Consider the following 22,572-nt stretch of genomic DNA (forward strand, 5'->3'; position numbering starts at 1 on the left):
ATGGCCTCAGAGTGCAGCCTAAGGCATGTTTCTTTGCTTTTTTTTTTATACTTTCCTTTTCTTTTTTATGGGGGGAGGGGGTGGAGAGTGGCCAATATGGGAATTTGTTTTGCATGACTACATGTATATTGGTAATCGCTTTGTTTTTCTTGCCTTCCCAGCCAGGAGAAGGAGAGAATTCAAATTTGTAGGTAAAATAAAGTTGAATTTTTTAAGAAAGAATCACAAAGGCACCAAAGAACAACAGAGAGAAATAAGGCGGATAGACATAAGTGTAAACAGAGTTCAGGGGCCAGGTTAGGTTAGCCATCCTCAACAATATGAAAAAGAGCTTGGCCACTCATGTACCTCCCAGTTGTTTTGGGGGGGGGGGCGGGAAGTGAGGAGGGGCGTACAATACACAGCTTTGTCAATACTAAATCTGTGATTCCATGATCTGTCCATCCGACTTGCCTCCAATTCGGAAAATGCAGCCCAAAGAATCATATGGAGAGTCCTGAAGGGGATGGCTTTATGACATGAACAGGACAAGAGGACTTCTTTGACTCAAAACTGGCCTCTTCTTTGAAGGGATCCTTTCTCCTGACCGTTGGAGTTAGCCACGTTGGAATGTGGAAGATAAGAGACTGCCCACAGCTCTTAAGGAGCAGGGTAAGCCTGGACCCTAGCAAGGAAGAAGAGAGCTAAGAGTGTGTGACCTGAGTCAAAGGATGGCCCAGCAGATGGTTCTGGACACTCACCCTCTGAGGGCTCTTTTCTGACCTTGCTCTACTTCCTTCCCACTGAGAAGGAAAACGAAGATTTTGTTCCCCTTGCAATCCGCTCTTCCCTGGTATAGCTCTGTTCCACTTCTCTTTTCTTCCCCTGGGTTCCATTTTTATCTCTAGGCAAAAGATTCCCAAGCCTACATTTCCAACCTCTTCTCTCCTGATCCAACTGCCTTCTGGTCAGCTCCACCAGGATGTCTTGTAAGTGGCTCTAACTCAAAACATCATGATCCTTCCAGATTCTATCAACGACACCATCATCTTTCTAGTCCCTCATGTTCAAGACTTCATAGCCATCCTCAGCTCTAGAGTCTTAATTCCCTCCATAAGCTCGTGTCCATTCAAAAGACCATCAGCCTAAAGAGCCTCATCCTGGATCTCTCTGGGTCGAGTTTCTCTTCTCTCCAATCCAGCCTTCACCCAGCTACACGCCATTTTCCAGTGTAAGAAGTTTGGAAAAGAGGCAAACTCCTTTGTTTGGCCTTTAAATGCCCTAGCAATGGCCTCCAATGGCATTCCAGTAGCTCCAATGTTTCCAGGTTAATAGTAAACTGCTCATTCTCACCCACTGTTATGTTCCAACCACAATGACCTACTTCATGTTCTCCAGATATGTTATTTCATCTCCCACCTCGGGGCTTTTGCACTAACGTCTGCCAGCCTGGAATGTTCTCTCACCTTACCTCTTGCCATTTGTCACCCCACAAAAAACTGTGTTCAAGAGCCACCTCTTCCAAGAGGCAACCCTCCCCCTCAGGCCCCAGTGATCTCTTGCACTGGAATTACTTTGCACTCATTCTGCCTATAATTTGCATTTATTTCTCGGTGCATATTCACCACACACCCATCCAGGACTATATAATCTCTTGAAGGTGAGGGACTGTTTCACTTTAGTCTTTGTATCCGCAGTGTTTAGCAGAGGACCTGTCAAACAGTTGGAGCTTAATAAATACTTTTGGGATGATTTGATTCAAGGCCCTTGACCTTCTCTATGGGCACTGGTGGAGAGATGAGCCTTTTTGTCAGGAAGAAAATAACCCTGTCTGCTTGGAGTTGGAAAGTCTATGTGGTTTCATGTCTCTCAACTAGGTCAAGGAGAAATTGGGACATTATCCATTCAGAAATCATTGTGATTCTCATATTTTTAGGATCATTATTAAGGATTCCAGTTTCCTCATCGATGAGGCACTTTTTGATGTATTTATGTGTTTGATTCAGTGAGGAATTTCCCCAGAGAATTCAGGTATTTGATACTTTCCAATTTAGCCAGTATCTGGATGTTCGTTATTGAACTAAGAATTCCCCCTCTAGTCTCTAGAAGTTTGGTAGGTCTCATTAAATCTCAGTCTTTTTTCTTAAGCAGAATTGAGTCTTTCTTTTTTTTAATTTTTTTTAAACCCTTAACTTCTGTGTATTGGCTCCTTGGTGGAAGAGTGGTAAGGGTGGGCAATGGGGGTCAAGTGACTTGCCCAGGGTCACACAGCTGGGAAGTGTCTGAGGCCAGCTTTGAACCTAGGACCTCCCGTCTCTAGGCCTGACTCTCAATCCACTGAGCTGCCCCCTTGAGTCTTTCTTAAATGGCTTACTGGCCAGTGCCCAAGGAGATCCCCAAGAATGAGACCTACCAGTGGATCTAAGATGTAGCAGTTCATGAATACTGATGGTGATATGTTGAATACAGTGACTCGGGTATAAGGAGGATTCACTTTGCCACTGAGGACATGCATGAATGGCAGAGGGCACAGGCTGGTCAAAGAGTAAACATTAGGAATAAAAATAAAGACTTGGTGCCTCCTACCACAATCAACACCCAATGCTATCCCATTTGAAAGGCATTTCTAAAGCACTCAAGGTATTCTAGGCACTGTGCAAGGCAGTGGGTATGCAAAGAGAAAAGAAAACAGCCCACACCTTCAAGGGCAGAGGTTTTCAGGTAATATGGAGAGGCCCAGAAGGGCTCCACCTGCATGTTGGATACAGCCACCATGGAAGATGGAGGAAGTGCATTGCATAAAATGGTACACAAGGATGGAAATCTGCACTGGCAAAGGGTACGCCCACACCCAAGGTACCATAGGCTTCTAGGATCCATCATTCTATGTGAGAGGCCCCTCAGCATGATGGAAGGAACACTGGGTTTGAAGTCAAAGGACCCTGCTATCTACAATGGTTTTATGACCTTGATCAAGACACTTCCCTGCTCTCACTCCCATCTAATTGCTCACCAAGTCTTGATTCTACCCTTCTCTCTACTAGCCAGTCACCACCACCCCCATTTTGGAACCTCATCACTCTCACTTAAACTAATAGATTATTTGAAAGAACAGATTATTTGGCTTCCTGACTTCCTACTAATCCATCCTCCACACAGTTACTAAAGTGTTACTTGCAAAGGACAGAACTTTGTACTACAACATACCAGCCTTATGACCCTGAGCAAGTCAACCTCGATTTGCCTTCATTTCCTCAACTCCAAAGTGGGGATAATTATAGCACCCACTTTACAGGGTTGTCGTGAGGATTAGATGAGATAATAGTTGTTAAAGTTAAAAAGGGGGGGACTTAATACAATGCCTGGCCCACAGTAGCTACTGTGGAAATGCTTATTCCCTCACCTTCCTCTCTCCTACTCCTCTTCTCAATAAACTCCAATGGTTCCCAGTTACCACTAGGATAAAATAGAGAGCCCTCCACCATCTGACATTTAAAGACCTGCACGCACAATCTGACACCTGCTTGACATTCCAAGCTTATGGCACCTTCCTTCTCCCACGTTATTCTGTGCTCCTCCCCGACCCCAAACTCGTCTCCTCTCTGTCTCCTGCCTCCGGGTCTTTACATGGGCTGTCCATCATACCTAGAATGTTCTCCCTCCTCATTCCAATCTCTTAAGAATCCCTAGTTCCTTTCAAGGCTCAGCTCATGTGCTCTCTCTCATGGGAAGTCTGGCCAGGTACCCTTCCTGAGGAATGTTCTCTTCTTCCACCCCCATTACTGTGTACTTAGAGATTTGCTTACCCATAATATAAGTTCTCATATTCTCATATCGTGTGTGTGTGTGTGTGTGTGTGTGTGTGTGTGTGTGTGTGTGTATATATAAAACAAGGGCAGGGCCAGCCTCTTTTGTCTTCCTCTCCCTAGGACCTAGCCTAGTGCCTGGCACTCAGGAGGTGCTTAATAGCTGTTCCCTGAGTTGGAGGAGGGAGCCAAAAGGAAGTGAAGGCTATCAATGATCATCTGCTTCTCTGAATGAACAACAGAGAACTTGCCTTCCTCTATCCACAGCTGCAAAGCGGCCTCCCATATTGCCAGTCTCAAGCTGGCTAAAATGCTGGCAACGGAGTAGGAAAGAATAATCAACAGTATTTCAACGGAAAGATAAACTGCCAACTTGGTATTAAAATTTAGTAATAAAATCAAATGCATATGCTAATCGCCTCTGTCTTATTGAGGGAAAAAGTCTATTTTGGACCCAGGAAAGAAGAATGCACAGATAATTACAGATAACAGAGATGGTCTCTCTCATCAAGAGGGCTTTGAGAAAAACAAACATGGTTGAGAGACGGTTTCTTTTTTAGGACGGCAATTCAACCCAAAGTTGCTCACTCCGCTGGAAGGTAAGCTGGGCAAGCTTCTGGGAGGAGCTGCTTGGAAGTGGGTGATCTTACACTCACTGAGGACAGGGTTTTGTCAGGGACTGCCCTTCAGAAGGGGTCCCTCCATCCAGGGACTGCAGCAGACTCCCCCCCCCCCCCTGTGTGCTGAGAATCAACTCATTGAGGAGGAAACTCACTTAGGGGAGAAGAGATGAAAGCTCACCCTTTAAGGACTGGGACAAGGGAAGAGAAACTTCCATAGATGCAGCCAGGTTGCTTTTAAAGTTTACCCTAACTAGGAAAGCATGACAGATGGATGGGGTTAGGACGCTGGATTTGAACCCTAGGTTGATGAGGGGGATTCTTCTGTCAGTGCAGATGGCAGCCCATCCCGGACGCCCCAGCTGTGAGGCTTGTGCTCACCAGAGGAGCCACCCAAAGCGCTGATGGCCTGCTGCCATTCCTCCTGGCACTGAGAACCCTCATGAGTATCACCTGTCAAAGAGCGATGACCATTCATTCTTGCACTGCCTAACCTCCAAAGGTTATTCCAAGGAAAGTGCCCCCCAAGCCTAAAAGAATGAGCTAGAAGAAAGATGACTGTTGCCACAATAGGACGACTTGCCAAAGGCAGGCAGCAACCAGAGGTCAGATCAGAACCCTGAAAGAGCTGAAAAAGATCACTTGGTCCAGCCCCAGTCTATGCATATTTCCTGGCCTGGAATAGCCTCGATTCTCCCTCTCCATCTCCTCAATAAATCCATCCACCCACAGATCTTTATTAAGCGTCTACTAGGTGCTCTTCATGGTGCTAAGCGCTGGGGACACAAGTATCATCCCTATTGATGGTAAGACTTAGAGAGCAAATGTCCACCCCTCCTTTAGAACCCAACTCAGATTCCATCTCCTCTAGAAAGTCAGCTATGATTCCCAGTTTGTTGATGGTGCTGCTCCTTGGATGTCACATAGGTCGATCCTCCCCTCATCTTCCAGTAGGAAGAAGGAAAAGGAGGAGGAAGGAAAGGAAGAGAAGAAAGGAGGAAAGAGATGTAGAAGGGGAGGAATTGATGGAAACCAGTTAGCTCCATGGGTAGAAAAGGGAGGCTCAAGAGGAAGGCTGGGATCCTTGCTTGAGGCAGATAGGATGGTAATACCTAATAATAATAATAATAAGGCTGAACTTCTCGCCTGTTTGTTTTCTCTGCCAGGGAGAATGACTAATAGGGAATTGATTCCTAAGGGAAGTGCCAAGACAGAGGTTGGGAGAGTCCTTGGCTGCCCTTGATCCATTCAAATCACATGGGCCAGGCAACTACATCCTTGGGTCATGAAGGACCAGCAGATGGGATTTCTGAGCTGCTGTAAAGTCAAGGACAACAGAAGAGGAGAAAGGCAAATGTGGTGGAGGTCTTCAAAAAGAGTCTGACTTCAGATCCTGGGGAAATGCCAGTATGAGCATTAAAGAGATGGTTGGCATGTATCCAGAAAGGGAAGTAGTGATTAAGAAGAGTCAGGAACAGGCCAGGTTGACTTCATTTCCTTTTTTGACAGTGCTGCTAGCCTAGTTGATAAGGAGAATGCTGTGGGTCTCATTTACCTAGATTTAAGCAAAACATTTGGTAAAGAAGCTCATATTGTTCTTGAGGAGAAGATGGAGAAATGTGGGCTGGATGATAATCAAATCAATCTAGAGTTCATTGCATGATCAGGCTCAAAAAGTAGTTTTTGCTGGGGGCACCTAGGTGGCTCAATGGATTGAGAAGCCAGGCCTGGAGTCAGGAGCTCCTGGGTTTGAATCCGACCTCAGACACTTCCTAGATGTGTGACCCTGGGCAAGTCACTTAACCCCCATTGCCTAGCCCTTACCACTCTTCTGCCTCAGAACCAATACACAGTATTGATTCTAAGCTGGAAGGTAAGAAGTTAAAAAAAGTAGTTATTGCCCATAGCCAGACCTACTGGCACCAACCTTCTAGCAGGACTTCCCCCATTGCCTAATCTCTCCAGACCCCTCGCCGATAACTGGATGTTCCCAAGGTCCACCTGGATTTCATCGTTTTGGGGGATGCCACCTGCTCTGATACCCATTTACAGCCACTCCCAGTGGGTCCATCCCAGCCATGTAGTAGAAGGAGCCTGGGTCTCAGAGAAGTGCACACACACACACACACACACACACACACACACACACACACACACTGGCAGCTGTATAGCTTATGCCCAGGATCTGTGCTATGGAATGATCTGAGCCTGACTCCTATCTACGCGCTACATGATGAGGGCAGGCACCATCTCTCACCTAAATTCTGGGTCCATCCTTTCCCTATTAGATAGCCTGGGGCTCTCGCCATGTGGCAAGTATTTCCGACGTGGTTTCTGTCCCATTTGGGGCTCCTTGGACTTCCCTTGTTACAAACCCTGGCTTCTAATCCCCTCCCCAACTAGATCCACCACTACCCCCCCCAGTGTGACTTTGGATGTATTTACTTTGCAGAGGGTAGAAGTCCTTAACTAGGCTGGGTCCCCACGGACACAGCTCTGCCCCGCTAGACCACGGGCAAGGAGAAAACTGTGGCTCCTCTTTCATCATCCCAGTGGGCCCCTGACTGGCCCTGCAAGCAGAACAGAACAGAAGGCCAAGAGGAACGACCCAATGTCCATGGACCTGCCTGGTCCCTTTGAGAGAGGCTCAAAAGAGTGGCCTCAGCGACTCTCGGGGACTGTGTGCCGAGTTACCGAGGGGCTCTGATCCCCAGCAGCGGAGGGTGGGCCCACGCCGAGATCAGAGAACCCCTAACTGCTGTAGGGACTGTGGGAAGGGAGGAGAGCAGGTTAGAGACCTTTTCAGCATCATCACTATCTCCTCTTCTGTTATGTTTGGATGATACTCTTGTAAGACCTTCTGCAGGTCACTCATGGAAATGAAGGAGTTCCTGTGCTTGTCCAGTTTTGCAAAGGTCTGGCTGAGGTCTTGCAAATGGTCCTTAAACTTCTCCCTACAAGAAAGAAGAAAGAGTGAGAGTGCTGAGAGTTTTACTGCTCATCTGTCCAGGTTAGCTTGGGAGAGTTCATGCAGCAAGGACCGATCACATCACTGGGTTCTGCGTGGGCAAGCCTGGGCATCCTGGGCCTGGGTTGGGGCTTTGGCATTCACCAGTTATGAGTCCTGGGCAAAATCCCTTCACATTCTGGAACCTCAGTTGCCCCCTCTGTTAAATGGAAATGGCCCTGCTTGCCCTACCAACTTCACAGGGTTGTTGGGAGCCCCAAAGGAGATCACCAACTGCTAAAGAAGTGGGAGCTGGAGCAAGGGGGCAAGGGCATTGGGGGTGAGTGATGAAGAGTAAAACAAATTCAATAAATCGACTCAATCAGCACATATTAAACAGCCACCATGTGGCTGGGCACCATGCCAAGGGCTGGGAGTAGAAACACAAAAACAAGACAGTACCTGCACTCAGGGAGCTTCCATTCTACCAAGGGGAGACCATGGAGGCACAGATGAATCAATAAAAAATACACAAAAAGGAAACCCAAGATAGGTGGAAGTAGGAAGAAGCGTTAGAACTGAAGGGTTCATCCTAGTGAAATTGCTCATTGGCTACGGGAGGGGGGAGAGAACGAACATGAATCATGTAACCAAGGGAAAATATTCTAAACTAATTCATTAAATAAATGCATTTTAAAAAACAATTCTTAGGGGAAAAAAAAGAACTGAAGGGTTCGTGAAGAGCTGCCTGCGAACACCTCCTCCCCTCGAAGCTCATTTGGATTTATTGTGTCTGTTTCTTGTATATCCTTACCAGGGTGTCCCAAAAGGCTTTGACTATGGCTTACACCTGCCCTAACACTTTCGGGACACCCTGCCCATTACCTGGGCTTTGTCAAGATTAAAAATAATAAAGACTGATATAATAATATAAATTAGTATTTTAATTAAAGCCATGCTGATAGGGATAAAATCATTAGACCACACGCTTGTAAGAATTCAAAACTGCTGCCTCCACCATTATTGTTACCTCTCGCCTCTTCCCGCGCCTGCTAGCCAAGAGGGCTTCCTTTTGGATTCTACTCCCATTTAAACTGTCCTCTGCGTGGTGATGCAGATGTCCCCACGCCCAAAGAACAAGAACCGGAAACCCGTTGGACCACGGGAAATGTAGTTTGATAGTTCCCACGTGTCCATAGAAAATATATATATACTTTTAAATGGCATTTCCCAAATTTCAATTAACAGCTTCCTCTGGTGGAACTTGAGTGCCCTGACACCTAGCATGGTGCCTGGCACTTAATGTCTGTGAGTTGGCTGAGAAGCTGAGGTGGCACCTGAGTTTCTGAGCTTGGAGAGAAGTTAAGGATTCCAAAAGGCTGGGGGACAGCCTGGGCAATGGAACAGGGCTGGAGGGGGAATGATGTGTGTAGGGACCAGCAGGGAAGAGGATAAGGAGAAACCCATCTGAAAAGCTGAGGGAGAGGCACAGTGGTCAGAGCTGAAGAAGGGTCTGAGAGGCCACCCCTCACTGTGTAGAGGAGGAATAAATGCTTAAGGATGAGAGGACCACAGACCAAAAGCTGGAAGGGGCCCAGGAGGCCACCCAAACCAATGGCCTCCTTTGATGGGTGAGTGAGGAGGCCAGGTGGCTTTGCCCTGCCCATACAGCCAAGCTAGGTCCCATGCCCCCTCACTACCCAGCTGCAGGGGCATCAGAGATGGGCCAGACAAAGCCGGATGGGAGGTACGAGGAGGCAGGCCGATGAGGGAGAGCTTCCAGGACAAAGTACTTGCTTCAGTGGGGTGGTAAGGGACAGGCAGCCTCAAAGGAAATGGGCCTTTCAATTTGACACCCAGCGCTTAAACGTGAGTGACTGATGAAGATACGAAGAGCCTCATTCACCCTCCAGCCTCCTGAGGACTCAAGAGTCTCTTCCATTGTCATCCCATGAATTGCAGGAGACTTGTAGGGCGCGTCAGGTGTCGCTGGCAAATTTCATGCCTCATCTTAAAACTATGACTTGTCCCAGATTCTCTTATTAATAAGCCTTCAGGGAAAATGATTCAGTGCAAGTCAGTGCAGTGCAAAGTTTTATGTGTGCAGAAGGAAATCAGTCAGCCATGAAGGTCTGGCCAATGTAGGCACACTCTCTTGCTTTGAAAATCCTAGAATCGCAGCTTCGGGGTCATCTAGGCCCAACCCGTGCCACTAACAAGAATCCTGCCAGTGAAAACCCTAACAAGAGCTCATTCAGCCTCTTCCTGAACTCCTGAAGTGATGGGGAACTCACTACCTCTTGAAGTAACCCAGAAAACTTTGATTCTCAGGAAAGTTATTTTTTATTATTGTTGTTGTTGTTATCCTCACTATTGGTATCATCGTTATTATTACTGATGATGCTAATAATCGTTCACACTGAGATCACGCTGTAAGGCTTTTGAAGTGCTTTACAAATGTTATCTCACTTGCCATTCGGACAAAATCTGCCTCTCCACCCTCTCTCTGACCCTCTGGGGCAGAGCGGGCCAAGTCTAAGCCCTGTGTCCCAAGGTTTTGGTTCAGTGAGTTCCTCTCCAGGTACCTTCCCCTCCACCATCTTCTCGGTCCCTCCCAGGAAGGCTGAGTGGTATCCTGGAAACAGCCTTCAGCAGCCACTCTTCAAGCACTCTGTCTCTGAGAGCAATTTCAGCACCATGGAAAGAGTCTTGGTCGGTTCTGAAGTCAGCAGGCCCTGCCTGACCTTAGCAAAGGCAGTCCCTTCACCCCTCTGCCTTAGTTCCCTTCCTCCCCCCTCCCTGAAATACTTGCAGGCTCTCTGGGCCAGGGCACTTGTGGAGAGAGAGGCCTGGGCCCCACCAAGTGCTACATGCCAGCAAGTGGTTGTCATGGAATCCAACTGGAGCAATGCCTTCACACGGCATCCATTTTCTTTATAAAAATCTTTATCAAGTTTTTGCTTTGTAACTTTTGTTTTTCCAATTTTTTTCTATCCTTCCCACCATCCCTCCACAAAAGAAGCAAAATAAAACCTGTGTATTCAATATGCATACTCGACCCAAACAAATTCTCATGTTGGCCCCAGAATCCAGTCACATTAGTAAAGAAATGTACATTGTAGCCCTGGGCTGAGGGCCCAGTGACCTGAGCTCTGGACCTCCAGGTCTAGAATTTCCTACTAATTCTCGATGCAACTCTGGTCAAGTCACTTCCCTTTCCAAAGTCTCAGTTTACCTCTGTGTATAAATAAGGAAGGGTGCTCTAAATTTCCTTAGTTCTCTAGAAAACCAAAAGGAGAGGTCAGAATTTGAACTCAGGTTATCACAGATCTAGAGCTAGAAAGACCTCAGAAGTCATCTACTCCGAACTCAGCATTTTAGAGATGAAGAAACTGAGACCCACAGTGGGGCAGACTTGCCTGGGACCCTTCCCATGGCACCACACCATCCCCAGTACTCTTACCAATACTCCCGTACTCTTACCAGTACTCTTACCCAGCGCTACCAAAAAAAGGATATCAATTCTGTAGTCTACACAAGCTTAGAGTACTGGGCTCTTCATTGGTGGAAGGACTACCCATATTCATGAAATCCAGGCACCTTTTTTAAGAGCAGATCACAAAATGCTCCAATCTGCCTGGTGTCTGAGAGCATTTTTATTTCACTGCATTGCAAATTTTGGATATGTGTCTGGTTGTTCCATTGGATTTTACATTTCAAGAAGAGAAAGACCATATTTTAATTCTGTGTATACCTCCCAGCAATGAGAAAAAAGCCCTGCACAGGAGGCACATAATAAATGGTGCATAATAAATAAATGTCTCTTCCAGGTCTAAATACTAAAATTGGAGCTAACGGCATTTAAAGTGGAGAAGCAAAGCCTAGGGTGGGGAGACAGGAAGCTCTCTGTCTAAAGGACTTCTGTGATGAATGCTAAGAGAAGCAGTGTGAGACACTGGATAGAAATCTGACCTCAAAGCCAAGAAGATCTGGATTCAGTTCCTGCCTTTAATATATATTGGCTGTGTGATCACGGAAGAGTCACTTAACCTCTAAGTGTTCTGGGTACCTCTCTAAGACTTTAAGTTACAGAAGAGATACCTACAATGGTAGAGGGATTTTCCTAGCCATAGTTTCCCTATACTAATGAAAGTTTATAGGATCATGGATTTGGAGTTGGAAGGAACCTTTGATGCCACCAAATCCAACCCTTTAATTTTATAGGAAACTGAGGCACAGAGTAGTTAAGTGATTTGTCACATAGCTAGTCAGAATGCTTGAATTAAGATCTTCCTCTCTCTACATCCATCACTCTCTCTACTGTACCACCTAGATTTGCAATGTCATCAGCCTGGACCAAAATAATAACTCACATGTCTCCAGCTCTATAGAGTTTTTAAAAGTAAATGACAAATTCCCAAATCTGCCTGGTGTCTGAGAGCGTTTCAAAATGGAAAGTTGGGAGGGAGGGAGCAATGGCAGTGTGGAAGGTAGAATCTCTACAGAGGTAGTACCTGGCTTGGTCAAGAGCATTTCTTGATCTCAGGTCCATGAACCTGCATTTTAAATATTTGGATAACTGTATCAATATAGACAGGAAGGTGGTGGAATGGCTAAAAGGCTGAATTTGGGAGCCAGGAAGGCTAACTTCCAGTCCTGCCTCAGACACGTCTATACCCGATCTATCAGCCTCAGCCTCCTCATCTGCAAAATGGGGATAATAATAGCGACCATTCCACAGGGCTGCTGTCAAGATCAAATGAGAGAAAAAATTAAAGTGCCACCTAAAGAGCAGCTATCATAATGAGTTTCCTTTTTCATGTTGTGCATTAACATTTTTAGATTTTAAGATTTTATGTTGCACATTAAAAACATGATTCTGAGAAGGAGCTTTTGGTTTTCACAGACCGACTGCCCAAGGAATATGACTCAACAACTAAAAATGAAGAACTCCCTAATTAAAGAGATGAACCATGACTTTCAGCTAAGATGGTTGCCTGAATGGGAGGCAAATTGCCCAGCTCTTACATACCGACTCCAGCGAAACCAACCCAAGAACACGACCTAAATTAGTTTGCTCCTCCAGTGCAGTACCAATCAGTCTACCAAAGGAATATCGTAGAGAGCCAGAAAAAAATAATCATGAAGTGATATGAAGAAACAAAAAGTCAAAATTCCCAAGAATAATAATGAAAGGGGATCTGTCAGGACTAGATAGCAAATTGTACTACAAAGCAGTAACCACTACAATGATCTGGTGCTGGTTAAAAAACAGAGAGGCTGATCAATGTAACAGGTTAGGTATACAACATTAACACCATGTTTATTAAACCCCAACCCCTAGTCATTGAGGGAAAGACTCCTTCTCTGAGAAAATCTTCTGGGAAATTATCTAGCAGACTGGCAGAAAATAAGTTAAGCCCAACACTTCACACCAAGATAAGCTCTAAATGGTCATGGTCATGCTCATATTATACATAGATTGGATCTATTAACAGGGAAAGAGTTCTTGACCAAATAAGCAATAGAGAGAATTGCACAAGATAAAGTGGAAAATTCTAATTAGATGCACAATGGATAGAGTGCCAGGTGTGGAGTTCTGGAAGTGGCCTCAGATACTTACTAGCTGTATGACACTGGGCAAACCACAATCTCTTTTTCCTTCAGTTCCTTCATCTATAAAATGGGGGTAATAAAAGCCCCTACCTCCTAGGGTTGTTATAGGTTCAAATAATAAGACAATGATATAAACTGGTTAGCACAGTACCTAGCACATAGTAAGCATTACATAACCATTAGCTATTATTATTATTATTATTATATAGAATTTTAAAGGTTTGCACAAACAAATCAAATCTAGCCAAAATTAGAAGGAAAGCAAGAATTGGAGGGAAATCTTTGCAGCAAGTTTCTCTGAAAAAAAAAAGTTTCATTATGATATTGTACAAAATCAACTGTGAAAGACTTATCTGCTCTCAGCAATACGATGATCCAGGACAGTCATGAAGGACTTAAGACAAAGAATGCTCAGGTTTTTATTTTATATAAGTATTCTCACTCAAGTATGTTTTTCATGATAATATATGTATAACCCAGATCAAATTGCTTACCATCTCTGAAAGGGGGGAGGAAATAAATGGAGGAAGACAATTTGGGTCTTATAATTTCAGAAAACATATATGGGAAATTGATATTGCATGTAATTGGGTAAATAAAATATCTTTGAATTTAAAAATAGTTTAATTGCCAAGATTTGTAAAGAACTGATTCAAATGTATGACTAAGAAGCATTCCCCAACATAAAAATGGTGAAAGGATATAAACAGGCAGTTTTCTAAGGAAGAATCCAAGCTATCAACAATCACATAGAAAAAATGTTGTTCATCACCGATAATTAAAGAAATACAAATCAGAGCAACTCTGAGGTTCCGCCTTATACAGATCAGATCGACAAAGATAACAAAAGAAGAAAATGACAAATGTCAAAGGAACTGTGGGGAAAGCAGGCATAATCCCACAAGACTGATGGAGTTGTGAATTGGTTTAGCCATTCTGGAGAGCAATTTGTTTGTACCTTTGCCCAAAAGGTTATCAAAATGTGCATGTGCTTTGACACAATGGTAGGCCTATATCACAGAGATATCAAAGCAAAAGGAACCCAGGTATGTACAAAAATATTCAAGGCAGCCCTTTTTATGATAACCCCAAATTAGAAACTATGAGGAAGAAGAGTCATTAACTAATCCTCCTGTTGGAGAATAGCTAAATAAATTGTGGTATATAAACACAACAGAACATTATTGTACCCTAAGAAATGAAGGGCAGTTTCAGAGGAAACTGGGGAGACCTTTATGAACTGATACACTACAAGGAGAACAATTTATACAATAATAACAATAGAGGAAAATACCTTGGAACAAATTTAAAATTCTGATCCACCAATGATAAACCATGAGACTAGAGACCAAAGATGAAACAATGTTCACCTCTGGGCAGGGATGAACTCAAATGTTCAAGAAGTAACAGTTTTGGCCATAGCCGGTATGAGAATTGGTTTTGCTACTAAATGTACAGTGGATGGGGGCTACGATTTTTCTCTTCTTTTTAAATTCATTCAATAGGAGAGGAGTAATGAGAGGGACAGAGTAATAAGAGAAGTTAAATAAACACTTATTGAGCACCTATTACATTGAAGACAACATTCGAAACACCGGGGCAGGGGATTGGGAGGGATGCAAAGATGGAAAAGACCCAGCCCTGATCGTCCAGCTGCTTCCAGTCTAGCTGGAGACACAAGGCACACACAGCTAAAATGCTAATTAGCAGTATAACTTCAATACAAACCAATGAAAGTGCATGGGATATTTTTTCACTAAAGTAAAAGAGATGATTTCAGAGAATCTTGGGCAGTTTGAGTTGATACCGTGGAAAGTGGACAGACCCAAGAACAACATCATAAGGAAAATCCACTCTGAAAGACTGAAGAACACTGAGCCATGCAATGACAAGTCATGGATGTGGAGGACTGATGATGGGCTACCCCCATGCCCACAACTCAAAAAGAAGTGAGAGATACATACAGAATTTGGGACACAACCACTCTGAGGATGAATTTTGCTAGACTGTGTTTCTCTCTCTCATTTTTTTTAATCAGAGATGGGGAAGAAAGAGAGGAAGAAGGGCAAATAGATGGCTCAGTGGATAGAGTGCCAGGTCTGGAGTCAGGAGGATCTGGATTCAAATTTGGCCTCAGATACTTCCTAGCTACGTGACCCTGGTCAAGTCACTTAACCTTGTTTGCCTAGCCCTTACCCTTCTGTCTTAAGAGTTCTTACTAAGACACAAAGTAAAGGTTTAAAAAAAAGAGGGGAGATTAGCAGTGGCAATGCCAAAAAAAAAAAAAAAACCACTGAAACATTTTTTAAATGCACAGAAAAGAACAGAGGAATGTTCCAAAGGAAGCAGAGACAAGAGCCCCATCTTCTTAGTGATGTGTAGAATTGTGTACTTGGTTTTCTGAAAGCCAGGCGAATGAAATGGAGATTTGTGATTTCTAGAAAATCTTCCTTTTATGTTCTATCATGCCCGTTTGTGTGTAAGTTCAGAATTCAAAATTAAAATTAAGAAAAACAAATAAATCGATGGCCATCCCACTCACACTGGCCCAAAGAAGACACTGTGTGGACGTAAGCCCCTCGATCTATCTTCTAGGGGCATCCATACACCCCCAGTAGGAGCCCAAGTGTGGGCTCCCTTATAGGTGTGTGTGTTCCAGGTATGCTCCATCTCAGGCTGCACACAGCGCTCTCCTTACCACTACTATTATCTTCCACTTAATCCTTCAAAATGAAAGCAAATGACGGCAGAAAATCAAAACAATTCTGAGATTCATATTTTTAGAAAATTGAGGCATTCAGCGTTTCCTGGACGGAGCCATGGTTTCCAGGCAGTAATTATTCCTCTTACAGAAGGAAATCTGTGCACAGAACAGGCGAGTGAAGAGTCTGAAGTCAAGGAGAAGTCACAATGCCAAAAATTCCCCATTCGTGACAAATGTGCAGGAGGCTTTTTGAACCCCAAGACTCAGAAAATTCCAGGCTGGGAGGGATGACAGGAGTCATCTGGGTCCTCACTGTCACGGCTCAGCCTGAGGCAGCACAAATCTACCTAGCAGCTGTCACTTCTGCCAGAGCCTCATTGTTCCCATCTGGAAAATAAGGAGGGTAGGACTAAGGGAGTCAGAAGTTCCCTCAAATTCTAGATTGAGGATGCTGTGATCGCTGGACCAATTCCAGTGAGTGACATAAGTCACTGGCTCCTACTCCTTCCTTCCTTTATTCATTCAGCCAGCTATTAAGAAAAAATAGTTCCAGTGCTAGACCAGTGCCTTGCACCAGCAACTAATCTTGTTAATTGATGATGGTTTGATTGCTAACAAAAATCCAAGAATCACAGCTTTAGAACTGGAAGAACTCCTAGAAGCCATCAAATTCAATCTCTTCATCAGACAAATGAGGAAACTGAGGCAGACAAGTTTAGTGACTTGCCCAAGGTCACCCAGCTAGAAAGAATCTGAGACAGATTTGAACTCAGGTCTTTCTGAGTCCAAACCCAAAGCTCTGTGTACTGGGCCACCTGTCCATTCCAAGTTGGGGTAGGGAGATAAATAGGAAATAGAGAAGGAGAGTAAACATAGAGTCATTTTGGTGGAGAAAGGGAGGTGGGCTGGAAATCCCAAGAAATGTCCTACAGGAAGTAGTGACTGAATGAACTACACCTTGAAGGAAGTTTAAGGACTCCAGGAGGGATGCAGCTCGTTCCACTGTCATACAGCTTTGATCATTAGAAAGTTCTTCCTTCTACTGAGTTTGGATCAGACCCCACCCTCCACCATTGTTCCTATTTCTGTCCTCTCGGGCCAAGCAGAATGCTTTGCATCCCTTTTTCCCATGGTAGACCTTCTGATTAAGGAGCACAATGAGCATGCCCTCCCCTGCATGTTCTCTCAAACTATACAACCCTAGTTTCTTGGTCTGACTCTAAAGTAAGGCACTTTCTTTCCCATTCTGAGTGGCCAGGAGCCAGGAGGGCCTCCAGATTTTGAACGTTCCTCTTAAATTTGGTTTTTAAAACAAGACACAATACCCCAAATATAGCCTGACCTGATAAGATCCAGCTAATGGACCAAGTCTAGCCCTAGAACTTGCTCTCTTGAGAGTGGGAAAAAGCGCCAAGTTAGTCATTCCACCCACAACACAAAGTGGACCCAGCACCCTTGGACTCTAGGAACACTCTGAACCCAACTGTTCTGCTCAGGGGCTGACCTAACCATTTATTCCTGTGCTCACAGTTTGGGCAGTTCACAATAGGAGACTGCTCACATAGCATGACCCTGAACATATGACACAGAATCGGGGTGGGGGGATAGCATGGAATATAGTGGGAAGAGCCCTTGACTGGGAGTCAAAAAGCCTTGGTTTGGGTTTTCCCTCTTCTGTCATTTCCCCTCACTATAAAAATAAGGGGGCAAGCCTCCCGGCCTCTAAGATTCCTTCCCTCTTAGCATTTACCCTAAGATGCAAAGATCATCTCAATCTTCTCAGTTGTTTCTAAGTCCAGGAGTCTGCTTCTAGGCATATAGCTCTGCCCTTGCTTTAGGGACTGCAGATTTCAAAGTGAGGAAAAAAGTCTTTTTGGACTTTTGGCATTTGAGACTAAAATTCAAGAACAGGATCTGCCTCTGTCTTTGTCTCTCTATCTCTTTCGCTATCTGTTTTATATATTTCATACATATTATTACACATAATATGAATATATACATTTTTATTTTTTATTTTTCATATCAGAAATGAGAAATGGACAACAGAAATGACACTGACACTGACTATAATAATTTCATCCAGGTAATAAACCAATTGAAATGAACTGCTACAGTGAGAACACATCGTGACCATCAGATATCTAACTTACTTGCCCAATGAAGAGTGGTGGCTGGCAAAGGCAACACCAATGAGCCAGTAAAATCTTAAGAAGAAGGAAAATGCCCAGTTGATTATGATCAGTATTTTCTCATAAAACAGAGAGAAGCTACAGGAAATAAAACTAAAGAAAGTTGGGCAAGATGGACAATGAACTGTGCCCCCCCCCCAAATGAAAATGAGACAAAGGGCCAACCAGATGCATTCAGGAAAGAGCAAATCTCTCTTCGTGTCTCAAAGCTTCATGATAGCAAAGGTCCATCTTTTCAAAAGGGCGTTTTATTGTCACATGGGAACAAGACATGAAACACCACCACCTCCAAAGAACTAAAGGTAAGCATCACCCGAAGGACAATGGAAAGCAATTGGGTGGGTATGTGGAAGGTATGACATGTAACCAGTTGATGAGGAATTCTAAAGAAGGGCAAGAGTAAAAATGTCACCAAAGACTTGTATGATCGAGAAGAGAGGTCAGTCCTACAGCTAGAGCAGGGGATGGTATGTGGATGGATGGATGGATTACTTGAAACCTTAGAACTATCTTTGGTTCACCCTTTTCCATCACCCTACCCCAAATCCAATTATTGGCCCTCAAATACCCCAACCAATCTGTGACCTCATTGATTTGGGGAGTTTCCTCTGATGTGGACCACAACCCATCCTGGTCTTTCCAAAAGTGTCCCAGAGAAAGTCCATCCAATATATACCAGAAGCCTCGCTGGCTTTCCCCCAAGATTGTGAAGGTGCTGTTCGAGCACACTGACTTACCAGAATCACACAACTAGAAAACAGCTGAGGCCAAATTTGAACCTGGGTCTTGCTGCCTTCAATCTCAGTGTCTTGTAAACCACATTCCTCTCCAGAGGAAGAACTGTTAAAGTCAGATTGATGTGGATCAAAGCACACTATCTTTCACATCAGCATATTTAAGGCTTGTTTTGGGATTTGGGTTTTGTGGGAGTGTGCTCTTACAACAATGGCCAATATGGCAGTATATTTTGCATGACAACAAAAAAATGAAAAAAATCTAATATGGAAATATTTAACCAAATAAATATATAATAAAACATATATAATAAAAAAAGAAAAGAGCTTCACCTACTTTATCTCACTTTCTCCTCACAATAATCCTGGGAGGTAGTTGCTATTATTACCCCATTTTATAGATGATGAAACTGAGGCAGAGGTGAAATGGTTTGCCCAATGTCCCACAGCTAAGTGTCTTAGGCAGAATTCAGTTGAAACCAAGATTTTCTGACTCCATCCTCCATCCATACCTGCTCAGATCATCAGTAGGACCAGTAGGACCTTGGAAGGCACTAAAGGTGACATGGGCAAGGTCTGAGGTGGAGAGGCCACCTGGGAGTCAGGTGCTGAAGATATCTGAGATGGTGGATATCCTGGAGGAGGCCAGTGCTGAATCATAGCAACAAAATGAACTCCTAGGAAACCAACCACCTGGAGGGGAAGGGAGATTCAAGAATTATGCCAAAGCCAAGGCATTTATTTCCTATAGCCCTGTTACTCACAAGGAGCAGAAGAGCTGAGGACTCTTGTGAGTAATGAGGACAACCTGAGAGCCTTCACCTTCCTTAAAGCTTACAACCTGGGCAATGGACTCAGCTCTTCCTGCCTCAGGGTCTTTGGTGGTTCTTGGTCTCGTTTCTTTGTTGCTGGGCTGTGTGCCCCAACCATCAAGATACTGAGCTAAAACATGGCAGGGATATGTCCTCACTACCTTTTTCTTTGCCTCCCAAGTCATGACTGGGAGTTTATAGATTCTCCAATTGGTAGCCCATTCCCAAGTCTATCAGAATGGAGGGCCTCAAGACCACCTGGCCCAAGCTGGCCCAGAGCAAGCAAAGTGGATATTTCATTTTCTTAGAACCTGTTCTCACAGGATTCTATTGTATCTACCTTTCTTCTGAACACTTTGAAATCTGGGTTCTTGAAGTATAGGGAACAAGGGTAGAAACCACCAAGATGGGAAAGGAATAGCTGTGAAAAACACCTGGGAATTAAAAATGGCGGTGAACTCAACATGATTCAGCAATGTGACATAATAGCTAAAAGAATAAATGAGCTTGGGGCAACTAGGTGGTTCAGTGGGTAGTCAGGCTTAGAGAAGGGGGGTTCTGGGATCCAATATGGCCTCAGACACTTCCTATCTGTGTGACCTGTGTAGAGGGAGTTTCATCCCCTCCCCCTCCTGGATTGCCTTCAAGTCTCTCAGTAGATAGTTTCTTAGATCTTGTTGGCTCAGGGAGTATGGGTGCAGGGTGCAGAGGAAAGGCTTGGGGAGGCTTATCACTCAGGAGTCACCATCCAGTTTCAGGCTTTGTTTCCCCACCTCCCCTAGTCAGGATGAAACCTTTCCCCGCTTGTCACCCTTGGAACAATAGATCCAAGGAGAGGCAGACACTAGTGTGCTCCACCCCCCCAGCCCCCAATCTTCTTCCTGACCCCTCCCCACTTGAGAACCACACTTTATTGAGTCAATGCAATCCTCATAATGAACTGAACCGAAGGGGGTTGAACATACTTATTCTGAATGTAAACTCTTATGCCAAAGAGGACTGCCCCTTAATTGATGTTTTGTCAATGTGTCTGTCAATCATTTTTTGTTTTCTTCCTCTTTTCTCATCCCCATGTTGTTGTAATTCCTCCTTTGTAAAGTGCAATATGTTATGTACCTCTAGTCAGAATCTTTAAAGGTACAAGCTGGTTATGTGAAATGATTCATTGGGGAGACTAGGCATGTAAATCTGTGAGATTTCAACATGCTCGTCTTCCAATAGAATCACAGGGGGGATTGTGTAGCATTTTATTCCCTCCCCATCCTGTATTGCTTGATCTGGTTGATCCCATTTTGTGTGCCCACGCTGCATCCATCAACGTGAATAAAAGGGTATAGGTGTGACCCAACCTCTCTCTACTTCCCTGAACACGGTAGGGGAGATGGGCGGAGAATCGTGAGGAAAGATCTACATGTGGTCAGACTTAGAGTAGAGAAGAGACCTTAAATCTATGCCTGTCTGCTTTCTCTCTTTCAAGTGATTATTAATAAACTCTATGGAAATAAGTACCTGGAATTTTTAATTTAAATCTAATAGACCCTGGGCAAGTCACTTCACCCCCATTCCCTAGCCCTTACCATTCTTCTGCCTTGGAACCAATAAATAGTATGATTCTAAGAGTAAAGGGAAGGGTTAAAAAAGAAAGAAAGAAAATGATTTGGGCAAGTGTGTGAATGATCAACTGAAAGACGAGAGACTGGAAGCAGGAAGATCATTTCTGAAGGCCACTGTGATAGCCCAGGTGAGGGCAAATGATCTAGGGACACAGGAGCAGAGAGAAGAGGATGAGTGTGAGAGAGTGGTGGTGGGAGGGGATGCCTAGATGATGGGGAAGAGGGGCCAGGGAGGTCAAGGGAATGCCAAGGCTTCAAGGCCAGCAGGCATGGAGGAGGGCTGTGCTCACTGAGAACGCGCTCTTGGATGAGCTGGGAGGACGCCACGACGCACACGTGGTGGCTGGCTCCATCGCTCCGCACACTGCCCCAGTCACACTGCCATAGCGCGCTTACCTGAATGGCTTACTCATCTCCAAAGCCTGCTGCATCTCTTTGGCCTCTTCCTGCATCTGATCCTGCTTCGTGAAATGGCCCATGAAGTTGAAATGATCCACAGTGTATGGCCGATGGATAGAAGGTAAATACTCGATTCCCATTCGAGCCAAAAATTCTTGGTAAGTCACGTACCCCTTCTGAGTGGGGTCAAATCTGTGAAAAGAAAACTTGCCATCACTGTGCGAAGGAGATCCTGGGGGAGGCTGTGCGAGCGTGGCCTCTGTGGAGGAAGGGTCAGAGCTTGAGGAGGGGTCTTGGAAAAGGGGACGTCAGAGTTGGGAGGGGCTGTGGAGACCATAAGTCTGGCCTGGCTGTGTGATCCTGGGCAAGTCACCTGACCCCACTGCCTAGCCCTTACTGCTCTTCTGCCTTGAAATTAAGGCTAAGACAGAAGGTAAGGATTACTTTAAAAATAAAAAATTAAAAAAAAAGGAAGCTGCTTGCTACTTGTCCGGCTTATGAGAAGTATCGAAGGCAGATCTGAACCCGGGTTTCGAGACTCTAAGTCCAGCCGTCCAGCCACCACGCCAGGCCACAACTAAAGCTTGTAGCAGTGCTCTGAGATGTACATAGGAGAAGGCCCAAGAGAAAGTCCATTATTCAATTCTGTGATTCCATCGTTCCACCTAACATACTCAGAAGACAGAATGAAAAGGCCCAGCTGCTCATTCACTAACCACAGAGAAGATTCCATGTTAGAGGAAGGACTTCTAGAGGCAAAAAACCAAAAAGCACCCCTCCAGAATATTAAATACCATCAAAGCTCTAATAAGCAAACAAGCAGCCCTGGGTTCAAATTCCAGTTTAGACCTAAGAAATCCATTTACTATCTCTGAGACCTCAGGGAAGTCCTCGAGCTCCCTGGGTCTCATTTAGCCCCCCTGTAAAATAAGGAGAGGTGGCTCAAATTTAGAATAGAGTGCCAGGGAATCAGGAAGACCCGAGTTCAAATGCAGCCTCAGACACCAAGGAGCTGTGTGACCCTGGACAAGTCACTTGACCCCGTTGGCCTCAGTTTTCTTATTTGTAAAATGAGCTGGAGAAGGAAATCGCAAACGACTCCAATGTCTTTGCCAAGAATACCCTAAATGGGGTCACCAAGAGTCAGACATGA

General features: G+C 44.6%; 1 protein-coding gene across 1 annotated transcript in view; it reads right to left on the reverse strand.

Annotated features, from left to right (window-relative positions):
- Positions 1 to 22,572, reverse strand: part of EFCAB6 (EF-hand calcium binding domain 6) — a 96,224-nt gene that overhangs the window by 69,010 nt on the left and 4,642 nt on the right. The window contains exons 2-6 of the mRNA XM_044679294.1: positions 21,417 to 21,595; positions 7,204 to 7,359; positions 6,851 to 6,975; positions 4,787 to 4,858; positions 4,587 to 4,596 (exon numbers count right to left, since the gene is read on the reverse strand). Coding sequence (XP_044535229.1) covers positions 4,587 to 4,596; positions 4,787 to 4,858; positions 6,851 to 6,975; positions 7,204 to 7,359; positions 21,417 to 21,595 — 542 coding nt within the window. The remainder of the gene's footprint in view (positions 1 to 4,586; positions 4,597 to 4,786; positions 4,859 to 6,850; positions 6,976 to 7,203; positions 7,360 to 21,416; positions 21,596 to 22,572) is intronic.

The sequence above is a fragment of the Gracilinanus agilis genome, chromosome 5, assembly GCF_016433145.1.
Source record: "Gracilinanus agilis isolate LMUSP501 chromosome 5, AgileGrace, whole genome shotgun sequence".
Classification (NCBI taxonomy): domain Eukaryota; kingdom Metazoa; phylum Chordata; class Mammalia; order Didelphimorphia; family Didelphidae; genus Gracilinanus; species Gracilinanus agilis.